Below are 24,817 nucleotides of genomic sequence, written 5' to 3'. Positions count from 1 at the left end.
CGATGCACGGAATGATGGTGAGACCATTGTTAATGAAAATGACATACTTATGCTACAAAAGTTCCTCGAAGACGTTGACGACGAGGAAGAGCCTCCACCTTCGTCAGACAACAAAGATGATATGCGTGATAGTGATGATGAGACCGATCGAGGAATCAGTTACAACAGTGATGATTCGTATGGGTTCTAGCATATGTACATTTCATGTCTTTTTTCTATGGTTTATTAATATGCATTTTTATGCTTATTTATTAATGTGTTTTATTCCTTATTATTATGCTTTTTTCTTCATTATTAATGTACTGATTGTTTATTCTCTTTTCAATGCAGGTTAGCGGAACATGGGCAAGGGGAAGGCCGACGGCACGGGTTTCCTAGCCAAGGTCGTCAGCATGGCTAGTCGGAGTGCTCAACCCCGTACTCCCCCCCCCCCTCCCGACTACTTGAGGATGACTCCTCATAGGGAGGTCAAGGGAGAGGTGCCCTTAGATGAGTAGGGGGTGGGGGAGAGCCCCTAGAGGGGGAGGGGGTGAGGGGAGAGCCCCTAGAGGGGGTCGGGGCAAGAAATAGCGCTCCCTCACCAACTTAGGGGTGCTATCTTCGAGGCCCTCCTCTAGTGAGGTACCCTCTATCGAGGAGGAGGTTGGGGAGGGGGACGAGGAGGCAGGCGAGCAGGATGGTGGTGGCAGCGAGGGGGTTGTCAATAAGATGGTGGTTGCTGGCTCTCCTCCCTCGCCTCGTCCGGCCTCACCTCTGTCCCCTCCGGCAACGGCAACCACCGCAAGACCATCACGCCACCCAAGAAGAAGAAGCAGCTGACGCCCGAGGAGCGGGCCGTGCAGTCAGCCAAGAGGAAGGACCAGCGGCACGTAGCAAACGCAAGGGACGAAGCAGCGGCCATCGCCGCCCTCGGCGTCGCCGCACAGCAGGAGGAAACCAACGCCCGAGTCACCACAACAACGAGGGAGGCCCTAATCTGCCTAGGTTTAAACCCTGGCCATCATGTGCTCGTCAGCGCCGCCGTGGCTGCGGCCAGCACGGGCTTGTCCGCATTTCCTCGGGTGGTGCTACCAGAGTCGCCGCGCGCGTCTGCCACGCACCCGATTCCCGACTTCCACGTCTATCCGCAAGCCTCCTGCTTCTTCAGGGAGTGCTCACCGAAGGTGAGCGTGGTGGCACCGCCCACGCCCGCGCCTGCACCTGTGGTCATTAGCCTCAACGCCACACCCATGGCTGGTGCATGATCCTTCGAAGGGGTGAGGAAACGCCCGCGGGAGATGCCAGCCGACATGCTCCCCGGCGCCCGCAACGTGTTCAATAGAATGCCACCAGTCGTCGACGATGAAACGACCAACCGTTTCATCATCGAGAACATCATCTCCGAAGGTGGTGCGGCAACCACTGGCTCTGCTAGCGGTGATGCCGCGGCTTCCTACGATCCTAATGAGACCTAAAGCCAAAACAGTCGAGCGTCATGTACGTCGGCGACCTATGATCAAGCTCATATGCACGGCGCCTTCATGGAAGATCAGGTCACCTGGGAAGCTTCCCGCTCGACCACGAGTTCCTGGAGGACTACGACCTCGAGGAAGTGGATAAGATGGACATCAACGGAGAGCCTTTGTTCGAGGACGAGCTTGCCAACCAAGCCGCCGGGGTGAAGTCGAAGCGCAAGAGCAAGGGGACGAAGGCATACACGCCATCCTAGGACAAGCTCTTTTGTGAGTGTTGGAGGGACATTAGGCAAGACCCCAAGGTCGGCGCCGAACAAAAGGCATCAACCTTTTGGATCTGTGTCCATCGTGAGTTCCATGAACGCAAGAAGTTTGCGTTGTACCAAATGCATAGCAAGTGTGGTTGGGTGTCGCATTCAAAGCGATGGAGGGTGATACAACAAGAGCGCAACAAGTTTTGTGCCACCCTTGAGAGCATCAAGGCACGCCCGTGAGCGGCATTGACATGCAAGACATGGTATACATGCGTCCCTCTCTGTTTCCAATCCCGTTATGCTTGCATGTCCATTTGCATATCCATTCTCCCATATGCTTGTATGCTCTTCATTTGTAGGCATTATAAGCTTTGGAGGCATTCAAAGTCCAACATGACGGCAAGTCCTTCAACCTCTCCCATTGTTGGAGAGGAGAAGTTCAATGCGCAATATAGCACCCTCATGGCGCGTGAAGGGAAGGCAGCAGTGGAGGAGATTGGCGAGGGCGAAAAGCCACGACCACGGGGGAAGACCAACTTCAAGAAGGAGGACAAGCGGGATGCAGCGTCGATCGCCTTGCTTGCAACTGTGGAGGGCATGATGAGTAAGAAGGACTCGAGAGAGGAGAAGCGTCGGCAAGACAAGGAAGAGCAAATGAACGCCTTCATGAAGATCCAAAGGAGGAGGCTTGAGATGGAGGTGGAGAAGAAAGTCAGGATGCTTGAGATGGAGGCAGAGAAGCAAGCCAAAATGCTCGAGATCGAGACCGCCAATGCCATGACCAAGGCGAAAGAAGTGGCGCTCGCTAGCATGATGACGGGGGTGGAGATCATGAAGGTGAACACCGTGTCGCCTAGAAAGGGGCCATGGTTCGAGAAGATGCAGGCCGACATGCTCAAGTTCGACGATGAGTGATCTATGGTGGAGAGCGCCATCCCTTTTTTGTATGCCGGAAAGTGTGTTGGCATGACTACGGCCGAGATGGCATGGTCGAATTCCCACCCCTTTTGTGTGATGACATGTGTGTCGGCCGTTGACAAGTGCATCAGCATGAACTATGTGGTGAGTTTTTTTAAGCTGACATAGTACGCCGGCCGCTGGCATTGGTGCCGGCATGAACTTTAGGCGACGGCATGGGTGTTGGCATGATGTATAGCCGCAAGTCATTTAAATTTATACACGGACATAAAATAGGTCAAGCGTGTTGGGCGCACTGCCAACCTAAAAGTAAAACAGGATGGATGCCGAGTGCGCGACCGACCCAGACGTACAAGGAATGGATAAAATCATCGTCTCTTTGGGTCGGCGCATTGGAGTTGCTCTTACCGGTGAACCGAAAGTGGTTTGATCTTTTAATTAGTGTCGGGCGCAAAATGCTAATCCTTTCCAGAGCTGTAAACAAGAAGGTCTGTCTAGGTCTCAGTCGACTTAGACTTCGTGAAGTCTAAGTCGGCTGATGTCACCTAAGGTAGATTGGGCCTTTTTCGTTTTTCTGTTGTTTGTTTGTTTATTTATTTAGGTTGGGCTGTTTGTTTCTTTGTCTTTGTATTTTCTTGGTACGGAGAAAAAGTGCTCAACAAGACAAGTAAATTCCGTCACTAGTATAGCTCATCGTTTAGTTCTTCTCTTTGTGTGCCATCTTGCTTCTCTTTTTCTTTTTCTTTTTTGTAATTTCTTTCAAAAGTACATTTTGTATATTAGGAAAAATTTCATTCTTTAATGTAACAAAGAAACAAAATGAAAACAAGACAGCTAAAATAGTGTGGCCTTGTTTTTCAAAAGAAAAGAATATTAAGTTGCATACAAAGACAAAGAATATTTGGAGGACATGCAAATGTGTGCATCCGACGTGGGTAGCATTGTTTTTTTAACAAATCAAGGGTGACACTTGCAGTTGCAAGCCTAGTGTAGTTGCATTAGGTGGCGACACTTGTAGTTGCAAAGCCTAGTGTCGTACATGTAACTACCCCCTCTCCTGATGCCCACTTACAAAACAAAAATGTTAATTGCACTGGGTGTGTAGGCATATAGTTGCAGTCAAAGGCGACACTTGTAGTTGCAAGCCTAGTATCGGACATGCAACTCCCCCCTCCCTGTCGCTCCCTTACAAAACAAAAAAATGGCCAGTAGCGGTCGGGTGTGTAGGCATGCAGTTGCAGTCGAGGGTGACATTTGTAGTTGCAAGCATATTGTTGCACATCCAACTCCCCCCTCTCCTGCCGCTCACTTACAAAAAAAAGGTCAGTTGCGGCCGGGTGTGTAGGCATGCGGTTGCAATCGAGAGCAACACTTGAAGTTGCAAGCCTACTGTCAGCCATGCAATTGTAGTCGAGCGACACTTGTAGTTGCAACTCTATTGTCGGACATGCAATTCACTCCCTCTCCGACAAAAACACAAGGCTAGTTGCATTCGATAGGGGAAATGTTGTTGCATTCGAGGGCCTCACTTGTAGTTGCAAACCTAGTACCATGCATGTATGCACCTCCCATCCCCTCTCCTGCCGCTCACTTACAAAACAAAAAACTCAGTTGCAGTCGGGTGTGTAGGCATGCAATTGCAGTCGAGAACGACACTTGCGGTTGCAAGCCTACTGTCGAACATGCAATTGTAATTGAGAGCGACAGTTGTACTTGCAAGCGTATTGTCGGACATGCAATTCATCCCCTCTCCAACAGAAACAAAAGGCCAGTTGCAATTGATAGGGGACATGCAATTCCAGTCGAGGGTGAGACTTGCAGTTGCAAACCTAGTATCGGACATGCAGCTACCCCCTCTCCCGGCACCCACTAACAAATCAAACATGTCGGTTGCAGTCAGGTGTGTGTGCATGCAATTGCAGTCGGGTGTGTAGGCATGCAGTTCCAGCCGAGGGCGACACTTGCAATTGCAAGGCTACTGTTGGACATGCAATCCCCCCCCCCCCTCTCCGAAAAAACACAAGGCCAGTTGCAGTCAGGAGGGAGACATGCGGTTGCAGTCGAGGGCGACATTTGCAGTTGCAAGCCTGGTATCGCACATGCAACTCCCCCTCCCTTTCCCGCTGCCCACTTAAAAAATAAATGTTAGTTGCAGTAGGGTGTGTGAGCATGCAATTGCAGTCAGAGGTGACACTTGCAGTTGGATGCCTAGTGACCGACATGCAATTGCCTTCTCTAAAGACTAATAAATTCAGTCAATGGCGACACTTACAATTCCGCCTAATAGCAGGCATACAAGAAAAATATTTCAATGCAATAAAAGAGAAAAAATAAATAAATAAAAAGAAAAAAGGATTTTTTTTAGCAAGCAAATAGAAAGAAGAAAATAAAAATAAAAATGAAACAATAAGAATTGAAAAAATATGTATGCAAAATAAAACCAATCTCACGAGGACACCGATTTTTTGTAGTTAACAATCACTTACAAAAATATAAAAAAAGAGGGAGGAAAGTAAAATAAAAATACAAAAATAAATCCATAAAAAGCCAGGCCATCAGTCCATGCATAAAATAAATAAGGAGGAAAGAGCGGGCCAACGTGCATTAAAACAACCCGTCACCCAAAAACTGGAAGCAAACTGATTGGACATGAGAGAAAAAACAAAAGAAATAAAAAAACTAACATACAAACAAAAAGCGGCAATTAAGGTTCTTTTCCTATCGAATCGACTAAGACTTGACTAATTGTTGATCGACTGAGAATAGCAAATTCACATAAAATAGATAATTTTTAAATTTGATATTTCCTTCTTTACTTTTTTTAGACTGGCATACTTAACACAAAGCCAAAGCTAAAAAAACTAGAAAAAAATGCTATGAATGCTTGTTCTATGCAAAAACCCGTGAGTGCATGCACATCTCAAAAAGGAAAAATTCTGGTTCTCAAAAAACAAGACATGGATGTTGCACTAGAAAAACTACATCCAAAAACTATACAATAGGAATCTAATATATCAACAACAACCACACATACGCAAGTGGATTCTAGAAAACAAAAGATGAAATACTCATAAAAGATGGTACTGCAGTACATATATTTTTTCTTTTTCTTGGGAAAGTATACAGTTCTTTTCCTAGTCAGGAATCTCTCTTACACATTGTAAAATTTACAGGCAAGAAAATGACACACCACCCAAAGCCTGCCACTCCCCTGCCCAGCCCAGCAAACCGCCCAAAGCCAACAGAAAAAAACAAGGAGCGAAAGCAGCCCACCCAGTTCGTCCTCTACAGGGGCCAATTTACAATTAAACGCATGTTACACGCATCTAAAAGCAGCAATAAATCTGACGGTTAAGGAGTGGACTGAGACTTGTACTATTAGGTTGGATTCAGTGCTAATGGACCGAAGCTAGGTAAAGTAACATCTTTTGTTTCACTGGGCTGGTCTGCGGTAAAACGCATCAAATGCCGTGGTCAATAGACATCACGTCGGGGGTGTGCCTTGCTGCCTCGTTTGTGGACTCGATTGCGCTCCTAGCCTAGCAGCTAGGCATCAGTAGGAGTAGTAGCTGCAGTGCGATGCGACGTTGCATGGTTACATGGGGCCATGGCGTGTTGGAGCCTCCCTGTTTGACCACATTTTTGAGAAACCTCCCAGCTTTCCCACTTGCGCCTACTCTGGTCTGGATTGGCAAGCATGGACGGTGCGTGCGCATCTAGATCTGATCTCCCCAGCCCCATGGCTCGTTCCACATAAACTCTCCTCCACCTCCCAGGCTCCGACCACCTCGCCACCGCCATTCTGCCTGCCTACGCCGCTGAGATGACAACCGACAGCCCGCCCGGCCCCAAGCGCAAGCGCGATTCCGAGCCCACCTCCCTCGTGTCCCTCGGCGACGACATGCTCGCCGAGATCCTCAGCCGCCTCCCGTCGCTGCCCTCGCTCGCCAGCGCCGCCCTCTCCTGCCCGCGCCTGTGCGGCGTCGCCTCCTCCCCTGCCGTCTTGAACCCCTTCCTTTCCCGGGCTCCGTTACTCGGCTACTTCGTGTCGGTCACCGACGGCGCCGTCCCCACCTTCCACCGCGCGCTCCTCCGCCGCGACCGCCACCTCGCCGCCGTCGTCCGCCGCGGCGACTTCCATCTCACGGATCTCGAATACGATGGGCGCCTCATGGACTGCCGCCACGGCCTCCTACTCCTCAGCAGCCACAGTCAGCTGGTGGTGTTCGACCCCGTCTCCCGCTCACGACTGCGTATACCTATACCCGACAACCACATCTCCCGCGACTCGCTCCATTGCTTCCTGCCGGCGTGCGGCGGCGGTCAAACCCCCTTCAGTGTGCTCTCCCTGGAGAAGAAGGGCGGCAGGGTGCGCGCACGCGTCTACAGCTCCCGCACGGGCGAGTGGTGCTCCCACTCGTGGGCGCCCAAAGGTATTAATGGACCGAGGGAATCCAAGCTCGGCTGGCCCATGCACGCCGGTGGGCGCATCTATTGGAGGAGCATTACAGGAGATCAGCTCACCGCGCTCGATGTCGGCGCCATGGAGTTCTCCCACGTCGAGCTCCCACATAACCTGCACTATGAGCCATGGTCGTACGCCGTAGGAGAAACGGAGGACGGCACAACCTGCCTCGTGGCCATGAGTCGCAAGCTCGTCCTGCAGGTATGGTTCCGCATGGAGGAGGACAAGTCCTGGGAGCTACAGTTGGAGGTGGATGCTTCCAAATGGTATCTGCTTCGAGGCGGAGTGCAGAAGGTCTGCGATGTGACCGCCGGCGTCGTGCTGCTCTCCATGGGCACGAAGAATGGCGGGCTCCACTATTACGGGTTTCGCCTGAAGAACGCCCTCCGACCAGGAGAATGGGCACGGACGATGGCGCTCTTCATGGGCACGGAGAATGGCGGCCTTAATGTCCGGGAATGCACCACCAGGCCCGAGTTGGAGGCAGACTTCTTCACATTCGATGCACGGGTGCACCCCTATTTCATGGCATGGCCACACCCCACCCTCAAGGTGCGCCAAAATTGTTTCTCCTCTCATTTTCTTGCTTGACTGCACTTTTATCTCTTGCAAAACATCTTTTTTTCTAGAGGTAGTACTGTTTATTAGAACATTTTGCTAATAATCACTTGTTTGTGGATGTGTATTTAGACAATGGATGTATATGCATCTATATGAGCCAAAGTGAATTCCCGATTTCTTAGTTGTTGATCCAGTTACGGATCTAAATTTCAGAAAAGTGGCTAGAACCCACTAACCAAGCTAATGTTACCCGGCCGGGCATCAATGTTAAGAATTCTATACAATGTAGTTTCTGTTGCCTACGAGACAATGACCGTGTCTATTACTGAAAAATCCATTTACAGTTTTTCCAAAATTGCCAAACTGAAGGACGAAAGTTCCTTCCCAATCGTAAAAAGTACTCATTACCCACTAGTACGGTCATTGGTGTTTCCGCTTCTCTTCACATGTTCTCCCCAAATTGGCTGACAACAGTTAAAGATTATCGAGTTGTTTTGGCCACTGTCAAGGTAGAGCAGCCCATACCATAACTGTGACCCGCGCAGCTTGGCTGACTTAGGTAGAGTGGCTAAGTCACAGCTTACAGTATGTGACTTGGCTACTCTGAACCGCCGGATCGTATGTGAGTGGCCTAAGTCATTTCACTGTACGTGAGCATCAAATCCGAGTCGTTGATTTGAAATCAGACGGCTCACAAGTGGACAAGTCAGCTTCAAGTCAGCGAATCCCCGGCAAACTGCAACCCCAGTCAGCCAAACACGAAAATGGTTGCAATGAAATGATATGTTGGCAGTTTTGAATCGCATTTGGGGGTCTCCAATTCAGTACCTCCAACTTACAACTTACTCCGTATTTGATTTTGTCTTTTGATATTTGCCGTTTTCAGGCTAGTAGCTCTAACACGAAGGAAACAAGTCTGAAGGATCAAGAAGCTGGTGGCTCGAAGAAGAAGAAAACAAGCATGAAAGATCAAGAAGCTGGCAGCTCCAAATAGAATTAACAAGTCTAAAGCGCTATGGATCTGAATGCTTATGCATTGGAGTCTTCAGATAGTACTACTTTTGGTTCTGGCCTCCTGAGTTTGCACTGCTAAGTTAGTTGATCCAGTTAGCCATCTCCTGGCATGAATAAGAACTTGTGGTCCTGTTAGTTAAGTTCCACCCACTTTATGTTAATCCATATCATGGTTTCTAGTGGTAAAGTTATGTGAGCATTGTGAAGAAAACTTGTGCCCAATTATGTCTTATGTTTCCCAAGCTGAAGTGGTTCCATATTTTGCTGTCTTCCATGCATGTTTGTGGCAAGATCACGAACAGCAAGATTGCATCGTGACATTCTAGTTCTACCAGCAAATATGCTCGTGCATTGTAGTGGGAGAAACAAACTCTCGTGCACCCCTAATGAGTTCCCACTTTTTATATTTATACCATCGTCGATGGTGGTCACTTGTCCATCTATTTACGACAAACGTGATAAATCTCAAGGCGGGGTGTTTGGTCATTTGGTCATCACATTTTAGCATGGAAAAATTGTACAATGTAAACATGGCCAAGCAAAATTTGTAACATGAGGTTCAAAAGGAACAAAGATCATTCTCAAGGCGGTGAGTTTGGTCAGTTGCCAAGCGCCTCCACTGTGCATGTTGTGTTGCCAACCAATTCAACACCAATATGTGAATGAATGCCACACGCTGCGCCCTCAAATCACAATCCAAACACACGCACATGTAGGTTAATTACCACACCTATTTGTTCCTTCTTTTAATTCCAATTCCTTTCTATGCCCATTTATTTAATCGGGGTCCTCTCTCTCCATCGGCACATCCAGCCATAGGGATGAAAATGGAGTGGAAAGTTTCTGCTTTTCCGGAGGAAAAATGAAAACGGAGAGAAAATATGAAAATGAAAACGAAAATTTGCAAAACGGAAATGGAAATGGAATTTTTTATGCGGAAACGAAAACAAAAACGGAATGATGTTTTCCGGTGGAACACACGTGGAAACGGAACTTTGCGTTTCCGTTAATATGGAATTTCGGTTTCTACTATAGGGCCATGGCTGCTCTGTAGCCCAACTACCAAACAACACACAATGACACAATGAGTACAATGATCATAATGTATCATTTAAGTACCAACTTTTACTACCACACACATACTTAACTAGACCCTGTACGGAATTGTCATTTACGACTATAATACTACCCAATATTACCAACACAACCATATTATTTTGTAGACATGTTAACAATTTCATCGATTTGTTTGTATTTGTCTGTATTTGTCAGGTTTTAAGTTCCGTCAAGACACAGTTTTGTTTTCATGTCCGCTCCATATTCGCTCCGTGTTTGTTTCCGGTAGTATCCGTTTCCGTATTCGTTTCCGGGGTTTCTGTATTCGTTTCCGCTCCTACAAAAAAATATGAAAACAAATATGGTAGCATCCAGTTTCGTCCGTTTCCGCGTCGTTTTCATCCCTATCCAGCCATAGAATTCCTAGCCCACAACTCATTTAATTAATGGGATTTTTCCTTCATCCAAATTAATTATCCGCATATTTGTTTATTGATTCTCGAGGAGGCTCCTTGTTTTTCCAGGCAACTCACGGAGGCATTCCAATGGGCGAGAATTCGTGTAAAGAGGCTAGGTGGGATTATCTAATTAGCCTTGTCCTTATACTCTACATGGCTAATCGTGAGACTGAATCCCCACGCAACTATATTTTTCGGCCTAGAAAAGGCCGCGGAATTTTATTCGGGCCAAAACAGGCAGCGGGATTTTTTTCGGCCCAAAAATGGCAGTGAGGCGAGAGCCGGACTGAGCCCAAACGAAAGCTTGTTCTTATGTCTTGGCGGACAAGCTTTTTTGGGCCAACGTTGGAGCGTGGGCGAGCAGCTGGATATGACCCTTCTCTCCAAGAATTAGTACCACCATAAAAATAAAAATAGTCTCAAAATATAGAACATAGGTGAATGTACGAGTTTTTCTATATGAGGCATGTTGCGTCAAGTTATCATGGAAACACATCGAAGAGGAGCAGACGAGTAACTGGACTAGCCCACTTTAGCCGCGAGTGAGCGATTGGTAGAATCCGGTTTTAGCAACCTCATGGAAGAATCCTGACGAGTAACTACTGGATTTTCAAGTTGTTTCCTTTTTTCCCTTATTCTTTTTTCTTTTCATTTTTCCTGTTTCTTTATTTCTCTTCCTTTTCTCCTTTTGTGTTTTCTATTTCCCTTTTGTTTTGTTTATTTTCCTTTCTTAAAAAATGTTCATATTAAAAAATCATAAATTTCAAAAATATTTATGCGTTTTATAAATAGTTCAAAACTTCTGAAAAATGTTCCCGTTTTGAAAACAAATCACAAATACTAAATATGTTTGCTTATTAAATTTAAAGTGTTCACACTTTTCCAAAATTATGTTAAAGTTCAAATATTGTTGCTAACTTCATTTTTTTCATAAATTCAGAAAATATTCAAGATTTTAAAAAATGATCCAGCTTTCAAAAGTTGTTTGCAGATAAAATAAAAATGTTTGCCTTTTTCAAATTTTGTTCCGAGTTTCAAAAATGTTCCCATTTACAAAAAATGTTTGTTGTTTCAAAAAATGTGTCGTGTATTTCGAAATATGTCAGAATTTTCAAAAATTGTGAATTTCAAAATATTTGATATATTAAAATTGTCCTTGTTTTGTCAAAAAATGTTCAGAATTTCTATCGACCCAGTTGCAGTATGAAAGTATATTCTTAGGTTCAACTCACTCGCTGAGGCAAACGGCTTATGTATATCCATAGTAGGACTTGGGCAACGATCGTCGTCATCTATCGTTTGTAAATATAAGGCAAATACAGACGCAACACAGACATAATCACCTGCGGATCATTGCGAAAAACATGATTCAGATAGTTCGCCTAAGTTCTCTATTGCATTGGTATTTGCCCTTTTACGGATCAATCATAGACTATGTTGTTCATAAGTTGCTTCCTTTCTTGGATCCAGTTGTCTTTGTGCCAAGGGCGCAACGGTCATCTATTCTTATTCATGTTGATGCCCTTTGGGCATGATTTATAAAACAAACATTTATTAGACGAGTTGCTGATGGCTTGCTTAACTTCCTGGTCGTAGTTCTATTTGCGCCAATGGCCCAGCGGGTCATCTAGTGTTGTTAAAACTTAATAGAGGCGGAGGCGAGTAGCTTAAGGCATATTGGGTGCTACATGTGAGATTTTCAAGAGGCCCAACTTGGACAATTTGTAACCCAAAAACTTGGCATTCCCTATTTAGCGTTGAAGGCGCCCATTAATGTGTGTTTTGCAAACCGACGCAAAACATTCTCCGCGCCTGGGCCGGCCCATTTCCTTTTCTTTATTTTTCTTTAAAAATAGGAAAACTTAGTGCACGACAACGGGATCAAACCAGGGACCTTAAGTTCACAGAGCACGCGCCAACTACGACATCGCACCACCTTTGACTAAAAACTTTGTTTTCTCCTTTTATTATTTCTCCAGTTAACCGAGCCCCCGGTTTTGGGAAGCTTCCAAAACTGTTTTTTTTTCTCTCTTTTTAACGGTTTGGTTGATTTTTCTTTTCTTTTTTGTTTGCCTCTTCTTTTGCAAATGCGTGAAATTTTTTCAAGTTTTCCAAATCCATGGACTTTTTAAAACCTGATGTACTTTTTTTTCATATTCGTGTACTTTCTTAAAATTTGATGAAGTTTTTCCACGATTGATGAACTTTTTTTCTAAATCAATGAACTTTTTTTCAAAATCGCTGAAGTTTTCTCAAAATTTATGAAGTTTTTTCCAAATCGATGAAAATTTCCAAAATCAATGAACTCTTTTTCACATTTGTGAACTTTTCTTCTAAATCAATGAACTTTTCTCAAAAGTTGGTGATCTTTTCCCCCGAAATTGATGAACTTTTTTTGAATTCAACAGACTTTTTCAATTTTTCTAACCTTTTTACCATTCTGGTGAACTTTTTATTTGCAAATATATATGTTTTAGAAACAAATACGTTTTATTTTTTTCAAATGGTCTATATGGGTATGTTAATGTCGTACTAAAAGAATTATTAACTCACGGTGTTTTTAAATTATGGACAACTAGGTCGTCTTGATACAAGTGGTTGGCCGGCTCAGACTTCAGCGATGATGGTGGCCATGCAAGTTCGAATCGCACCTCTCCCATATTTATTCTAAATTTTCTTTTCTTTTCGTGTCTCGTTTTTTAGGATGTTGTCGGGCCGGCAGGAGCCCTAGGCAGCGTGAAAGCGCCGAGTAGGAGCTCCCCAAAAACTTCTCCAACTTTTACGCTACAAGCACGGTAGTGAATATTTTGGAATTTGGCCCTGAAACCCAAATGGAAGGAGTAGCTCATTGTAAGTAAAGGCACGAAATGCCCAAAGCAAGCTTCAGTTATTATTTTCACAAAATATTATGTATTAGATGACCAGTTCTACTCCCTCTTATGGAGTAGATGACATGATCCCTAGTAGAGTATTTGCATGTAACCATATTGATCATTAAATGTTTTTAAATGTAATGATTAAATGTTTTTAAATGTAATCAATGGTCGCTAAAGAATTTGGTTGCAATTAATAACCAAACGGATGTATCCACAATTGTGTCATACATTGCAATAAAACTTTGTTAGATTTAACCCCTTATTAGTTGCTCAATGCTCTCGAGTGACGATGTGGATGTGCTCACATAGCAGCGATTTAATGGTTCCACTTTTCTAATTTGTTTGGAAGTGTTTTAGTGGTTCTAAATAAGGATGTGAATACGCGCATATAGCAAAACATTTAATTATCGGTTCCAAAAAAATTAATGTGCTCATATATGCATAGTTTGGCTAACAATCAATATGATATAAAAGTACCATCTTTACAAATTGTGTATGTTACTATTTACTAAAGATTTGCATGATCCATGCATACACAAAAAGCAACGGTTATGTATCAATTGCTACTAAATTTGGATGTATGGATAAGGATGAACTTTAATACCTTCCATGTCATGAAAAAAATTATTGATCACCAAAGTTTCTCGTACACTATTCTAAAAGTGTCTCTGACAATTGGACCTAACATGACTACACATAGATGAAACTCTTTTGTGTGAACTATGTAGTATTAGTCAAGCCCTCTTGTGGAAAATGGACAAGTTTTATGGTCCTTGAGGTGATAATTTTGTTTATAAATGTCCACTTCTATATAAGGGAACTACATCTCCACATATCTCCCACTAATATGTCGTTAGCCAACGGTTTCAGTAAATCTTGTAGATCCTTTTGGTTCCTACTTATAGCAGTAGGTTTGTTTGTCATTATAGGATTTGGTATGTCGAGGAGGGGTAGGCGGTTGGGTATCGCTTATGTCCATGACGACAAAGAGCGTGATGTCACCTTCTTCAAGCGACGTGGTGGTTTATTCAAGAGCGCCGCCGACCTCAATGCCATCACGGGTGCTAGCGTTGTTGTCATCCTGGAGACAGGAAATAAGAAAATGTACTCATTCGGGACGCCATCAGCTGGCCCCATTGTCGATGCTTTTTTGTCAGCAGCACCGCTAGGAAATCGACTCACTGAGAAGGAAACAAGTTCCAAGATTGCCCGACTACAAAGTGAGGTGGCTCAGCTTGATATGGAGCATGGGATGGAGGATAAGAGAAATCAACTCTCCATTCAGCACGTGAAAAAATTCCAAGAACAGTACCCAGGTATGGTGGCAAACCTTATCTTCTCGAAGGAACAAGATCTCAACCTGGAAGATGCTAAAAAGCTCTTCAATGAACTCTCTCGTGTCCATGAGGACACTAGACGCCGGCTGCCTAAATTGCATCATAGCTACAAAGCCATAACTGGTGGTGCAAGCGTGATTCAAAACATGCTACCATCAAGTGGTCCACTGCTGAAGAGCTTGAAGACTATCCCTTCATCAGTGCACTCAATGTGGGATCACCATCTTCCGCAACACCATATGCCTTCCACTCCGCTAATATCACCACCAGATCACAACGTGGAACCAGTTTTTCCTCGGGCACCACAAATGTTCCATGTTGCATCAGCAACTTCAGCACCACAGTTTGCTTCCCAGCTACAAGGCATACCTAATCAGGTACAGGATCTGCCTCCAACAGATTTGCATGTTGAGGACTATATAAGCCCTTGCGACACAGTGCACTCACCAAAAAACAATGCAAGCCCTATCTCAACAACTGAGCATAATATGGAAGCCTCTCCACTATTGGTCTACTCAAGTGGCAACGATTTTGTTGTGGATGGCCCATTTGGCCATGATCAATGGGGTTTTGCTCTACCAGATCAACAGCTCTACAATAGATTTCTAGGGATGGATAGTTACTTGGGCATTAATGGTACCGATGTAGGACAATCTTCTGTGGGTAATGGTGGATGGGTTGATGCTCCTGCAGAATCTTCTCCTGGCAAGCAAGATGTCGATGCTCGTATAGAGTATGGAGGACTTCCTTAGATGCTAGTTAGCAATTACATTTTAGTGCGACATTGAAATAAAATCTACTTACATTTTCATTTGGAAAATTGTTACCGTTTGGACTATTTACTAAGCCCCATTCAAGGCAATAATATGCATGTTCGGTATTCCATGTCTCGGATCATGAAGATTGTTTTATTTATGCGTCTCTTATTGTTTTCATAATAATCAAACATTTTATTTTTCTTGTTGGGATGATATGCATCTTATAGATGAAAGAAGGGAACCTGGATAAAGAATAAATACTCTCTTCGAATATTGCAATCAAACCATTAAGGATGGCAATGGGTGGAGTTTGGACCGGGTTGAACAATATAAAATCTATATCCATATCCATATCCATGAAGACAATCTCTGCCCACCCAGGAAAAAACCCACGGGCGAAATATTGTGTCCATGTCCAAACCTGATGGTATCCATCGTGTCCTCTCAAGACATATACATAAGACATAACGCAACGTTCACATAAACTCTCCCATTCTTCACCTCATGGCACGCTAGGCTTCACTTATGGAAATCAAAGTCCACTAATAACCTAACCTCATCTAGTATTTTTTCTTCCTTGGGAACAAGGTAGACCTTCCTAGATTGTCAAGTTTTAATGAATCTTAATCATTCACATCCCTTTTGATTGAAATTAACTGATTTGGAAAAACATAATTACTAATTACATTGCGTATGTACAGATCATGTCATGTGTCCAAATGTGAACTGTTTACTGATTTTTCTACGGCCACCAACTAACCACCGAATTGTCCACCTCTTTAAATCTACGCTCCAATCACTACTCATAATTTCCAGAAATACTTGCAAAACTCATGAACAAGCACATGTTGCACATCCGTGTACAGGAACACCAGGCGTAGCTCGAAAAACGTTCTTATATTATGGGACGAAAAGAGTAGGAACACGAAAATTAGCTCGAACGCTGCCTTGCTGCATCCCCATGCCATTGTGCTCTTTGTTCTTGCGTGCATGCGTGCTCTGCATGACGTGTGCTCTGCATTGTCGTGCTCACTGCCCTGCCTTGCCGTTCACTGGCTTGTGTTAGCCCACTGCTGCACCTTGTGGTCAATGTGTGTGGAGCCAGAGGATTCGAGGTGATATGGAGCTGCGTTGTCGCAGGCCAGTTGAGCTAGCTGCTGCAGTGCTCCACCATACGTGGAGGTCGTGGCTGACTGCGTCGTCCATCTCTAGGGCTGCGAGAGGAGTAAGTTGAGTAGACTAAAATGATGCTTAACAATGAGTCATCTAACGAGGTGATAAAAGGATGATAAATGCGTTGGAGATTGAATGTCAACTAATAAAAGTTACGGTGAGAGTTTGATACGTCCATTTTGCATCATGCTTTTATATTGATATTTATTGCATTATGGGCTGTTATTACACGTTATGTCACAATACTTATGCCTATTCTCTCTTATTTTACAAGGTTTACATAAGGAGGGAGAATGTCGGCAGCTGGAATTCTGGGCTGGAAAAGGAGCAAATATTAGAGACCTATTCTGCACAACTCCAAAAGTCCTGAAACTCCACGAAAGTTATTTTTGGAAATAATAAAAAATACTGAGCGGAAGAAATACGTCAGGGGGGGCCTCCACCTGTCCACAAGGGTGGGGGCGCGCCCTACTCCCCTGGGCGCGCCCCCTGCCTCGTGGGCCCCCTGTTGGCCCTCTGGTGGCCATCTTCTGCTATATGAAGTCTTTCGTCCGAAGAAAAATCATAAGCAAGCTTTCGGGACGAGACTACGCCGCCACGAGGCGGAACCTTGGCGGAACCAATCTAGGGCTCCAGCAGAGCTGTTCTGCCGGGGACACTTCCCTCCGGGAGGGGGAAATCATCGCCATCGTCATCACCAATGCTCCTCTCGTCGGGAGAGGGCAATCTCCATCAACATCTTCACCAGCACCATCTCCTCTCAAACCCTAGTTCATCTCTTGTATCCAATTCTTGTCTCTAAGTCCGGGATTGGTACCTGTAGGTTGCTAGTAGTGTTGATTACTCCTTGTAGTTGATGCTAGTTGGTTTATTTGGTGGAAGATCATATGTTCAGATCCTATATGCATATTAATACTCCTCTGATTATGAACATGAATATGCTTTGTGAGTAGTAAGGTTTTTTCCTGAGGACATGGGAGAAGTCTTGCTATTAGTAGTCATGTGAATTTGGTATTCGTTCGATATTTTGATGAGATGTATGTTGTCTATCCTCTAGTGGTGTTATGTGAACGTCGACTACATAACACTTCACCATTATTTGGGCCTAGAGGAAGGCATTGGGAAGTAATAAGTAGATGATGGGTTGCTAGAGTGACAGAAGCTTAAACCCTAGTTAATGCATTGCTTTGTAAGGGGCTGATTTGGATCCATATGTTTCATGCTATGGTTAGGTTTACCTTAATACTTTTGTTGTAGTTGCGGATGCTTGCAATAGAGGTTAATCATAAGTGGGATGCTTGTCCAAGTAAGGGCAGCACCCAAGCACCGGTCCACCCACATATCAAATTATCAAAGTACCGAACGCGAATCATATGAACGTGATGAAAACTAGCTTGACGATAATTCCCATGTGTCCTCGGGAGCGCTTTTGTCTATATAAGTGTTTGTCCAGGCTTGTCCTTTGCTACAAAAAGGATTGGGCCACCTTGCTGCACTTTATTTACTTTTGTTACTTGTTGCTCGTTACAAATTATCCTATCACAAAACTATCTGTTACCTATAATTTCAGTGCTTGCAGAGAATACCTTACTGAAAACCGCTTATCATTTCCTTCTGCTCCTCGTTGGGTTCGACAATCTTACTTATCGAAAGGACTACGATAGATCCCCTATACTTGTGGGTCATCAAGACTCTTTTCTGGCGCCATTGCCGGGCAGTGAAGCGCTTTTGGTAGGTGGAATTTGGTAAGTAAAAATTTATATAGTGTGCTGAAATTTACTGTCACTTGTTACTATGGAAAGTAATCCTCTGAGGGGCTTGTTCGGGGTATCTTCACCCCGACCAGTAGAGCAAAGAGTTGCTCCTCAACCTACTGAGCCTACTGAAAATGAAAATGTCTACTTTGAAATTCCTTCGGGTATGTTAGAAAAACTGCTAGCTAATTCTTTTGCAGGAGATGGAACAATGCATCCTGATGAGCACCTAATCTATGTGGATGAAGTTTGTGGATTATTTAAGCTTGCAGGTATACCCGATGATGTTATTAAGAAGAATGTCTTCCCTTTATCTTTGAAGGGATATGCATTGACATGGTATAGGCTATGTGATGATACGGGGTCATGGAACTACAAACGATTGAAATTGGAATTTCATCAGAAGTTTTATCCTATGCATCTTGTCCATCGTGATCGCAATTATATATATAATTTTTGGCCTCGCGAAGGAGAAAGCATCGCTCAAGCTTGGGGGAGGCTTAAATCAATGTTATACTCATGCCCCAATCATGAGCTCCCAAGAGAAATAATTATTCAAAGTTTTTATGCTCGGCTTTCTGATAACAATCGCACCATGCTCGATACTTCTTGTGTTGGCTCTTTTATGATGAAGACTATTGAATTCAAATGGGGTTTATTGGAAAGAATTAAACGCAACTCTGAAGATTGGGATCTCGACGAAGGTAAGGAGTCAGGTATGACACCTAAGTTTGATTGTGTTAAATCTTTTATGGATACTGATGTTTTCCGTAAATTTAGCACTAAATACGGACTTGACTCTGAGATAGTAGCTTCTTTCTGTGAATCTTTTGCTGCTCATATTAATCTCCCTAAGGAGAAGTGGTTTAAATATCATCCTCCCATGAAGTAAAAGTAGCTGCACCTATTAAAGTTGAAGAAAAGACTATCACTTATAATGATCCTATTGTTCCTACTGCTTATGTTGAGAAACCACCTTTCCCTATTAGAATAAAGGATCATGCTAAAGCTTCAACTGTGGTTCGTAAAAGCAATATTAGAAATTATACACCTCCTGAGCAAGTTAAAGTTGAACCTAATATTGCTATTGTTAAAGATCTCTTGGCCGATAATATTGATGGGCATGTTATTTATTTCCATGAAGAGACTGCTAGAATTGCTAAACCTTGTGCTAAAGATAAACATAGACCTGTGGTAGGCATGCCTGTTATTTCTGTTAAAATAGGAGATCATTATTATCATGGCTTATTGATAACCCAAAAGTATAGGGGATCACAATAGTTTTCGAGGGTAGAGTATTCAACCCAAATTTATTGATTCGACACAAGGGGAGCCAAAGAATATTCTCAAGTATTAGCAGCTGAGTTGTCAATTCAACCACACCTGGATAACTTAGTATCTGCAGCAAAATATTTAGTAGCAAACTAATATGGAAGTAACGGTAACGGTAGCAAAAGTAATATTTTTGGGTTTTGTAGTGATTGTAACAGTAGCAACGGAAAAGTAAATAAGCGAAGAACAATATATGAAAAGCTCGTAGGCATTGGATCGGTGATGGAGAATTATGCCGGATGCGGTTCATCATGTAACAGTCATAACATAGGGTGACACAGAACTAGCTCCAATTTATCAATGTAATGTAGGCATGTATTCCGAATATAGTCATACGTGCTTATGGAAAAGAACTTGCATGACATCTTTTGTCCTACCCTCCCGTGGCAGCGGGGTCCTAATGGAAACTAAGGGATATTAAGGCCTCCTCTTAATAGAGTACCGGAACAAAGCATTAGGACATAGTGAATACATGAACTCCTCCAACAATGGTCATCACCGGGAGTGGTCCTGATTATTGTCACTTCGGGGTTGCCGGATCATAACACATAGTAGGTAGACTTGCAAGATAGGATCAAGAACTCACATATATTCATGAAAACATAATAGGTTCAGATCTGAAATCATGGCACTCGGGCCCTAGTGACAAGCATTAAGCATAGCAAAGTCATAGCAACATCAATCTCAGAACATAGTGGATACTAGGGATCAAACCCTAACAAAACTAACTCGATTACATGATAGATCTCATCCAACCCATCACCGTCCAGCAAGCCTACGACGGAATTACTCACGCACGGCGGTGAGCATCATGAAATTGGTGATGGAGGATGGTTGATGATGACGATGGCGACGAATCCCCCTCTCCGGAGCCCCGAACGGACTCCAGATCAGCCCTCCCGAGAGGTTTTAGGGCTTGGCGGCGGCTCCGTATCGTAAAACGCGATGAATCCTTCTCTCTGATTTTTTTCTCCCCGAAAGTGAATATATGGAGTTGGAGTTAGGTCGGTGGAGCGTCAGGGGGCCCACGAGGCAGGGGGCGCGCCCCCACCCTCGTTGACAGGGTGTGGGCCCCCTAACGTGGATTTTTCTTCCAGTATTTTTAATATTTTCCAAAAAGATGTTCCGTGGAGTTTCAGGTCATTCTGAGAACTTTTGTTTCTGCACATAAATAACACCATGGAAAGTCTGCTGAAAACAGCGTCAGTCCGGGTTAGTTCCATTCAAATCATGCAAGTTAGAGTCCAAAACAAGAGCAAAAGTGTTTGGAAAAGTAGATACGACGGAGACGTATCAACTCCCCCAAGCTTAAACCTTTGCTTGTCCTCAAGCAATTCAGTTGATAAACTGAAAGTGATAAAGAAAAACTTTTACAAACTCTGTTTGCTCTTGTTGTTGTAAATATGTAAAGCCAGCATTCAAGTTTTCAGCAAAGATTATAACTAACCACATTCGCAATAACTCTTAGGTCTCATGTTTACTCATGCCAATGGCATAATCAACTAGCGAGAAATAATAATAAATCTCGGATGACAACACTTTCTCAAAACAATCATAATATGATATAGTAAGATGGTATCTCGCTAGCCCTTTCTGAGACCGCAAACATAAATGCAGAGCACCTTTAAAGATCAAGGACTGACTAGACATTGTAATTCATGGTAAAAGAGATCCAGTCATAGTCATACCCAATATAAATTAATAGTAATGGATGCAAATGACAACAGTGCTCCCCAGCTGGTGCTTATGATAAGAGGGTGATGACTCAACATAAAAGTAAATAGATAGACCCTTCGCAGAGGAAAGCAGGGATTTGTAGAGGTGCCAGAGCTCGATTTTAAAGCAGAGATAAATAATATTTTGAGCGGCATACTTTCATTGTCAACAAAACAACCAAGAGATGGCGATATCTTCCATGTTACACACATTATAGGCGGTTCCCAAACAGAATGGTAAAGTTTATACTCCCCCTCCACCAACAAGCATCAATCCATGGCTTGCTCGAAACAACGAGTGCCTCCAACTAGCAACAGTCCCAGGGGGAGTTTTGTTTGCAATTATTTTGATTTAGTTTGCATAAAGCATGGGACTGGGCATCCCGGTGACCAGCCATTTTCTCGTGAATGAGGAGCGGAGTCCACTCCTCTTGAGAATAACCCGCCTTGCATGGAAGATACGGATAGCCCTAGTTGATACGTGAGCTATTCGAGCATACAAAACAGAATTTCATTTGAAGGTTTAGAGTTTGGCACATACAAATTTACTTGGAACGGCAGGTAGATACTGCATATAGGAAGGTATAGTGGACTCATATGGATTAACTTTGGGGTTTAAGGGATTGGATGCACAAGCAGTATTCCCGCTTAGTACAAGTGAAGGCTAGCAAAAGACTGGGAGGCGACCAACTAGAGAGCGACAACAGTCATGAACATGCATTAAAATTAATAAACATTGAGTACAAGCATGAGTAGGATATAATCCACCATGAACATAAATATCGTGAAGGCTATGTTGATTTTGTTTCAACTACATGTGTGAACATGTGCCAAGTCGAGTCACTTAAATCATTCAAAGGAGGATACCACCCCACTATACCACATCACAACCATTTTAATAGCATGTTGGCACGCAAGGTAAACCATTATAACTCATAGCTAATCAAGCATGGCATAAGCAACTATGATCTCTAATTGTCATTGCAAACATGTTTATTCATAATAGGCTGAATCAGGAATGATGAACTAATCATATTTACAAAAACAAGAGAGGTCGAGTTCATACCAGCTTCTCTCATCTCAATCAGTCCATCATATATCATCATAATTGCCTTTCACTTGCACGACCGAACGAGGTGAAAATAATAAGAGTGCACGTGCATTGGACTAAGCTGGAATCTGCAAGCATTCAATAAACAGGAGAAGACAAGGTAATATGGGATCTTGGTTAAATCAACAATAATGCATATAAGAGCCACTTCAACAATTTCATTATGGTCTTCTCCTATCGACCCCCAAAGAAAAGAAAATAAATAAAACTATTTACACGGGAAAGCTCCCAACAAGCAAAAGAAGAACGGGAAATATTTTTGGGTTTTCTTTTTTACTTATTACTACTACAGCAAGAAAAGTAAACTAGATAAAAGCTACACTAATTTTTTTGGTTTTTCTTAAGGTTTATCAAACACACAAGAAGAAAGCAAGAAAAAGGAAAATAAACTAGCATGGATAATACAATGAAAAAGTATGAGCACCGACATCTAGCAATGAGTGTGTGAACATGAATGTAATGTCGGTGAGAAATACATACTCCCCAAGCTTAGGCTTTTGGCCTACGTTGGTTTATTGCCACGGATGGCCTGGCGGATATCCATAATTGTAGACGGGGTCGTACTGAGATGAAGAAGACTCTGATTGCCACTGATTGGCAATCATCTCCGGATCCCACTGGTAATTAGACTGTCGTGGAGGTTCAAATTGTGGTTCCAGCTCCGTGACTGATGTAGGGTTCCTGTAGGCGTGAATGGCCGCTAGCGGAACGAGGTACGGACCTGCAGATAAATTAAACAAGGAGGGAGCAGGCAAGGTAATAGTCTCAGGGTGATGTTTATCAAAGAACAATTTGTATTTAAGCGTCCCTTCCCTGTTCTTAACAATAAAGTCACGCACTACCATACTCTTATAATCTAAATAAGCAGTGGGCAGCAATTTTTCTTCTTTTTCATAGTGCCTAATAGGTATGTTATAATGTGCAGCAAGGCGCGAAGCGTAAATACCTCCAAAGATGGGGCCCTTTGTACGGTTCAAACTTAACCGTTTAGCAATAATACCGCCCATACTAACAGTGTTATCGCAGAATAAACCATGGAACAAAATGATAATATCAGGAACACTAAGGTTTCCACAGTTTCCGCGACCAATTAAGCAACGACTAGCAAATATGGCAAAGTAGCGTAAAACAGGAAAATGTATGCTAGTGATTCTTGCATCGGAAACCTTCCTAGTTTCCCCTACAGTGATAATGTCAATAAACCCGTCCACATCTTTACGATGAGGTTCCTCTAAACTACCCTCGAAAGGTATTTTGCAAATCTTGCAAAATCCATCCAGTGGCATCTTCTTAGCCACATCATATAAATGAAACTCTACTGAAGGAGGTGTTTCCTTAGGATAATAGGAGAAGTTTTGCACAAAAGTATTGGTGAGTAAGAGATACTGTTCGCGTTGGTCGCGGAGGAAGTCAGTGAGGCCTGCATTCTCAGCCAATTCATAAAAATCATCATAAATCCCGGCTTCTCTCAAGAAATCATCCGAAGGCCATTCACACGGCCGAACCTCCGTGGTGCGAGGCAGATTATATTTGGGCCTCTGTGCTTCTTCACTTTGCTTTTCCTTCGAGCTTCGGCTCGATGAGCCCCTCAAAAATCTCTTCATTATTTTCTGAAAAATTCTGAAATTTTTAGTAACTTCAAATAAAAGTAAACCAAGCTCAACAAAATTGATAACAACTACTCCTACAAGTGCCTAGAGCCTATATCATGCATTATAACTACTTGGAACCATATAAATTTGACATGCAAGCTCAAGAACATGGTCACCTAGGCAGCACAAATTTGCAATGAATAGAGCACTAGAACAAAAACTAATTGGACCAATGGAGGAGTCACATACCAAGGAACAATCCCCCCAAGCAGTTTTGTGAGAGGTGCCTTGAGCAAGGAGATCGAAAATCGCAGCAAAATGAGCTAGAACTCGTGCTTGAGCTGGATGGTGATTTTTTTGGGAGGAAGAAGAAGTGTGTGGGTGCAAGAATAAGTGGAGGGGAGCCACCATGGGCCCACGAGGCAGGGGGCGCGCCTTGTAGGGGTGGGCGCGCCCTGGACCCTCGTGGCCTGGTGCTTGCTCCCCCTGTTGTGTTCTCAGTGCCAGATATTCTCAAATATTCCAGAAAAAATCATATTCCATTTTCAGGGCATTTGGAGAACTTTTATTTTCGGGGTATTTTTATATTGCACGGATAATTCAGAAAACAGGCAGAAAAATACTATTTTTACTTTATTTCAACTAAATAACAGAAAGTAGAGAGAGGGTACGGAAGGTTGTGACTTATAGTTTCATCCATCTCATGCTCATCGAAAGGAATCCACTAACAAGGTTGATCAGGTCATGTTAACAAACTCATTCCGAATAACATGGAACCGGAGAAATTTCGAAAAACACTATGTTACCTCAACGGGGATATGCACATCCCCAATAATAAGGATATCATATTTCTTCTTGACAGTAGGGAGAGGAAATTCAAAACCTCCAAAAATAATCGATGGAATTTTTCCAATAGAATTGATACTATGAACTTGAGGTTGTTTCCTCGGAAAGTGTACCGTGTGCTCATTACCGTTAACATGAAAAGT

General features: G+C 43.5%; 1 protein-coding gene across 1 annotated transcript; it reads left to right on the top strand.

Annotated features, from left to right (window-relative positions):
• Positions 1-6,285: 6,285 nt before the first annotated feature.
• LOC123167846 (uncharacterized) lies at positions 6,286-8,909 on the top strand. The gene is made up of 2 exons (XM_044585707.1): positions 6,286-7,643; positions 8,539-8,909. Exons 1-2 carry the CDS (start codon positions 6,450-6,452, stop codon positions 8,644-8,646), a joined length of 1,302 nt encoding a protein of 433 aa, XP_044441642.1. The 5' UTR covers positions 6,286-6,449; the 3' UTR covers positions 8,647-8,909.
• The last annotated feature ends 15,908 nt before the right edge of the window (positions 8,910-24,817 follow it).

This window comes from Triticum aestivum, chromosome 7D (genome assembly GCF_018294505.1).
Source record: "Triticum aestivum cultivar Chinese Spring chromosome 7D, IWGSC CS RefSeq v2.1, whole genome shotgun sequence".
Lineage (NCBI taxonomy): Eukaryota > Viridiplantae > Streptophyta > Magnoliopsida > Poales > Poaceae > Triticum > Triticum aestivum.
Note: the sequence above shows the minus strand (reverse complement) of the source record. Positions and strands in the feature narration are given on the sequence as shown.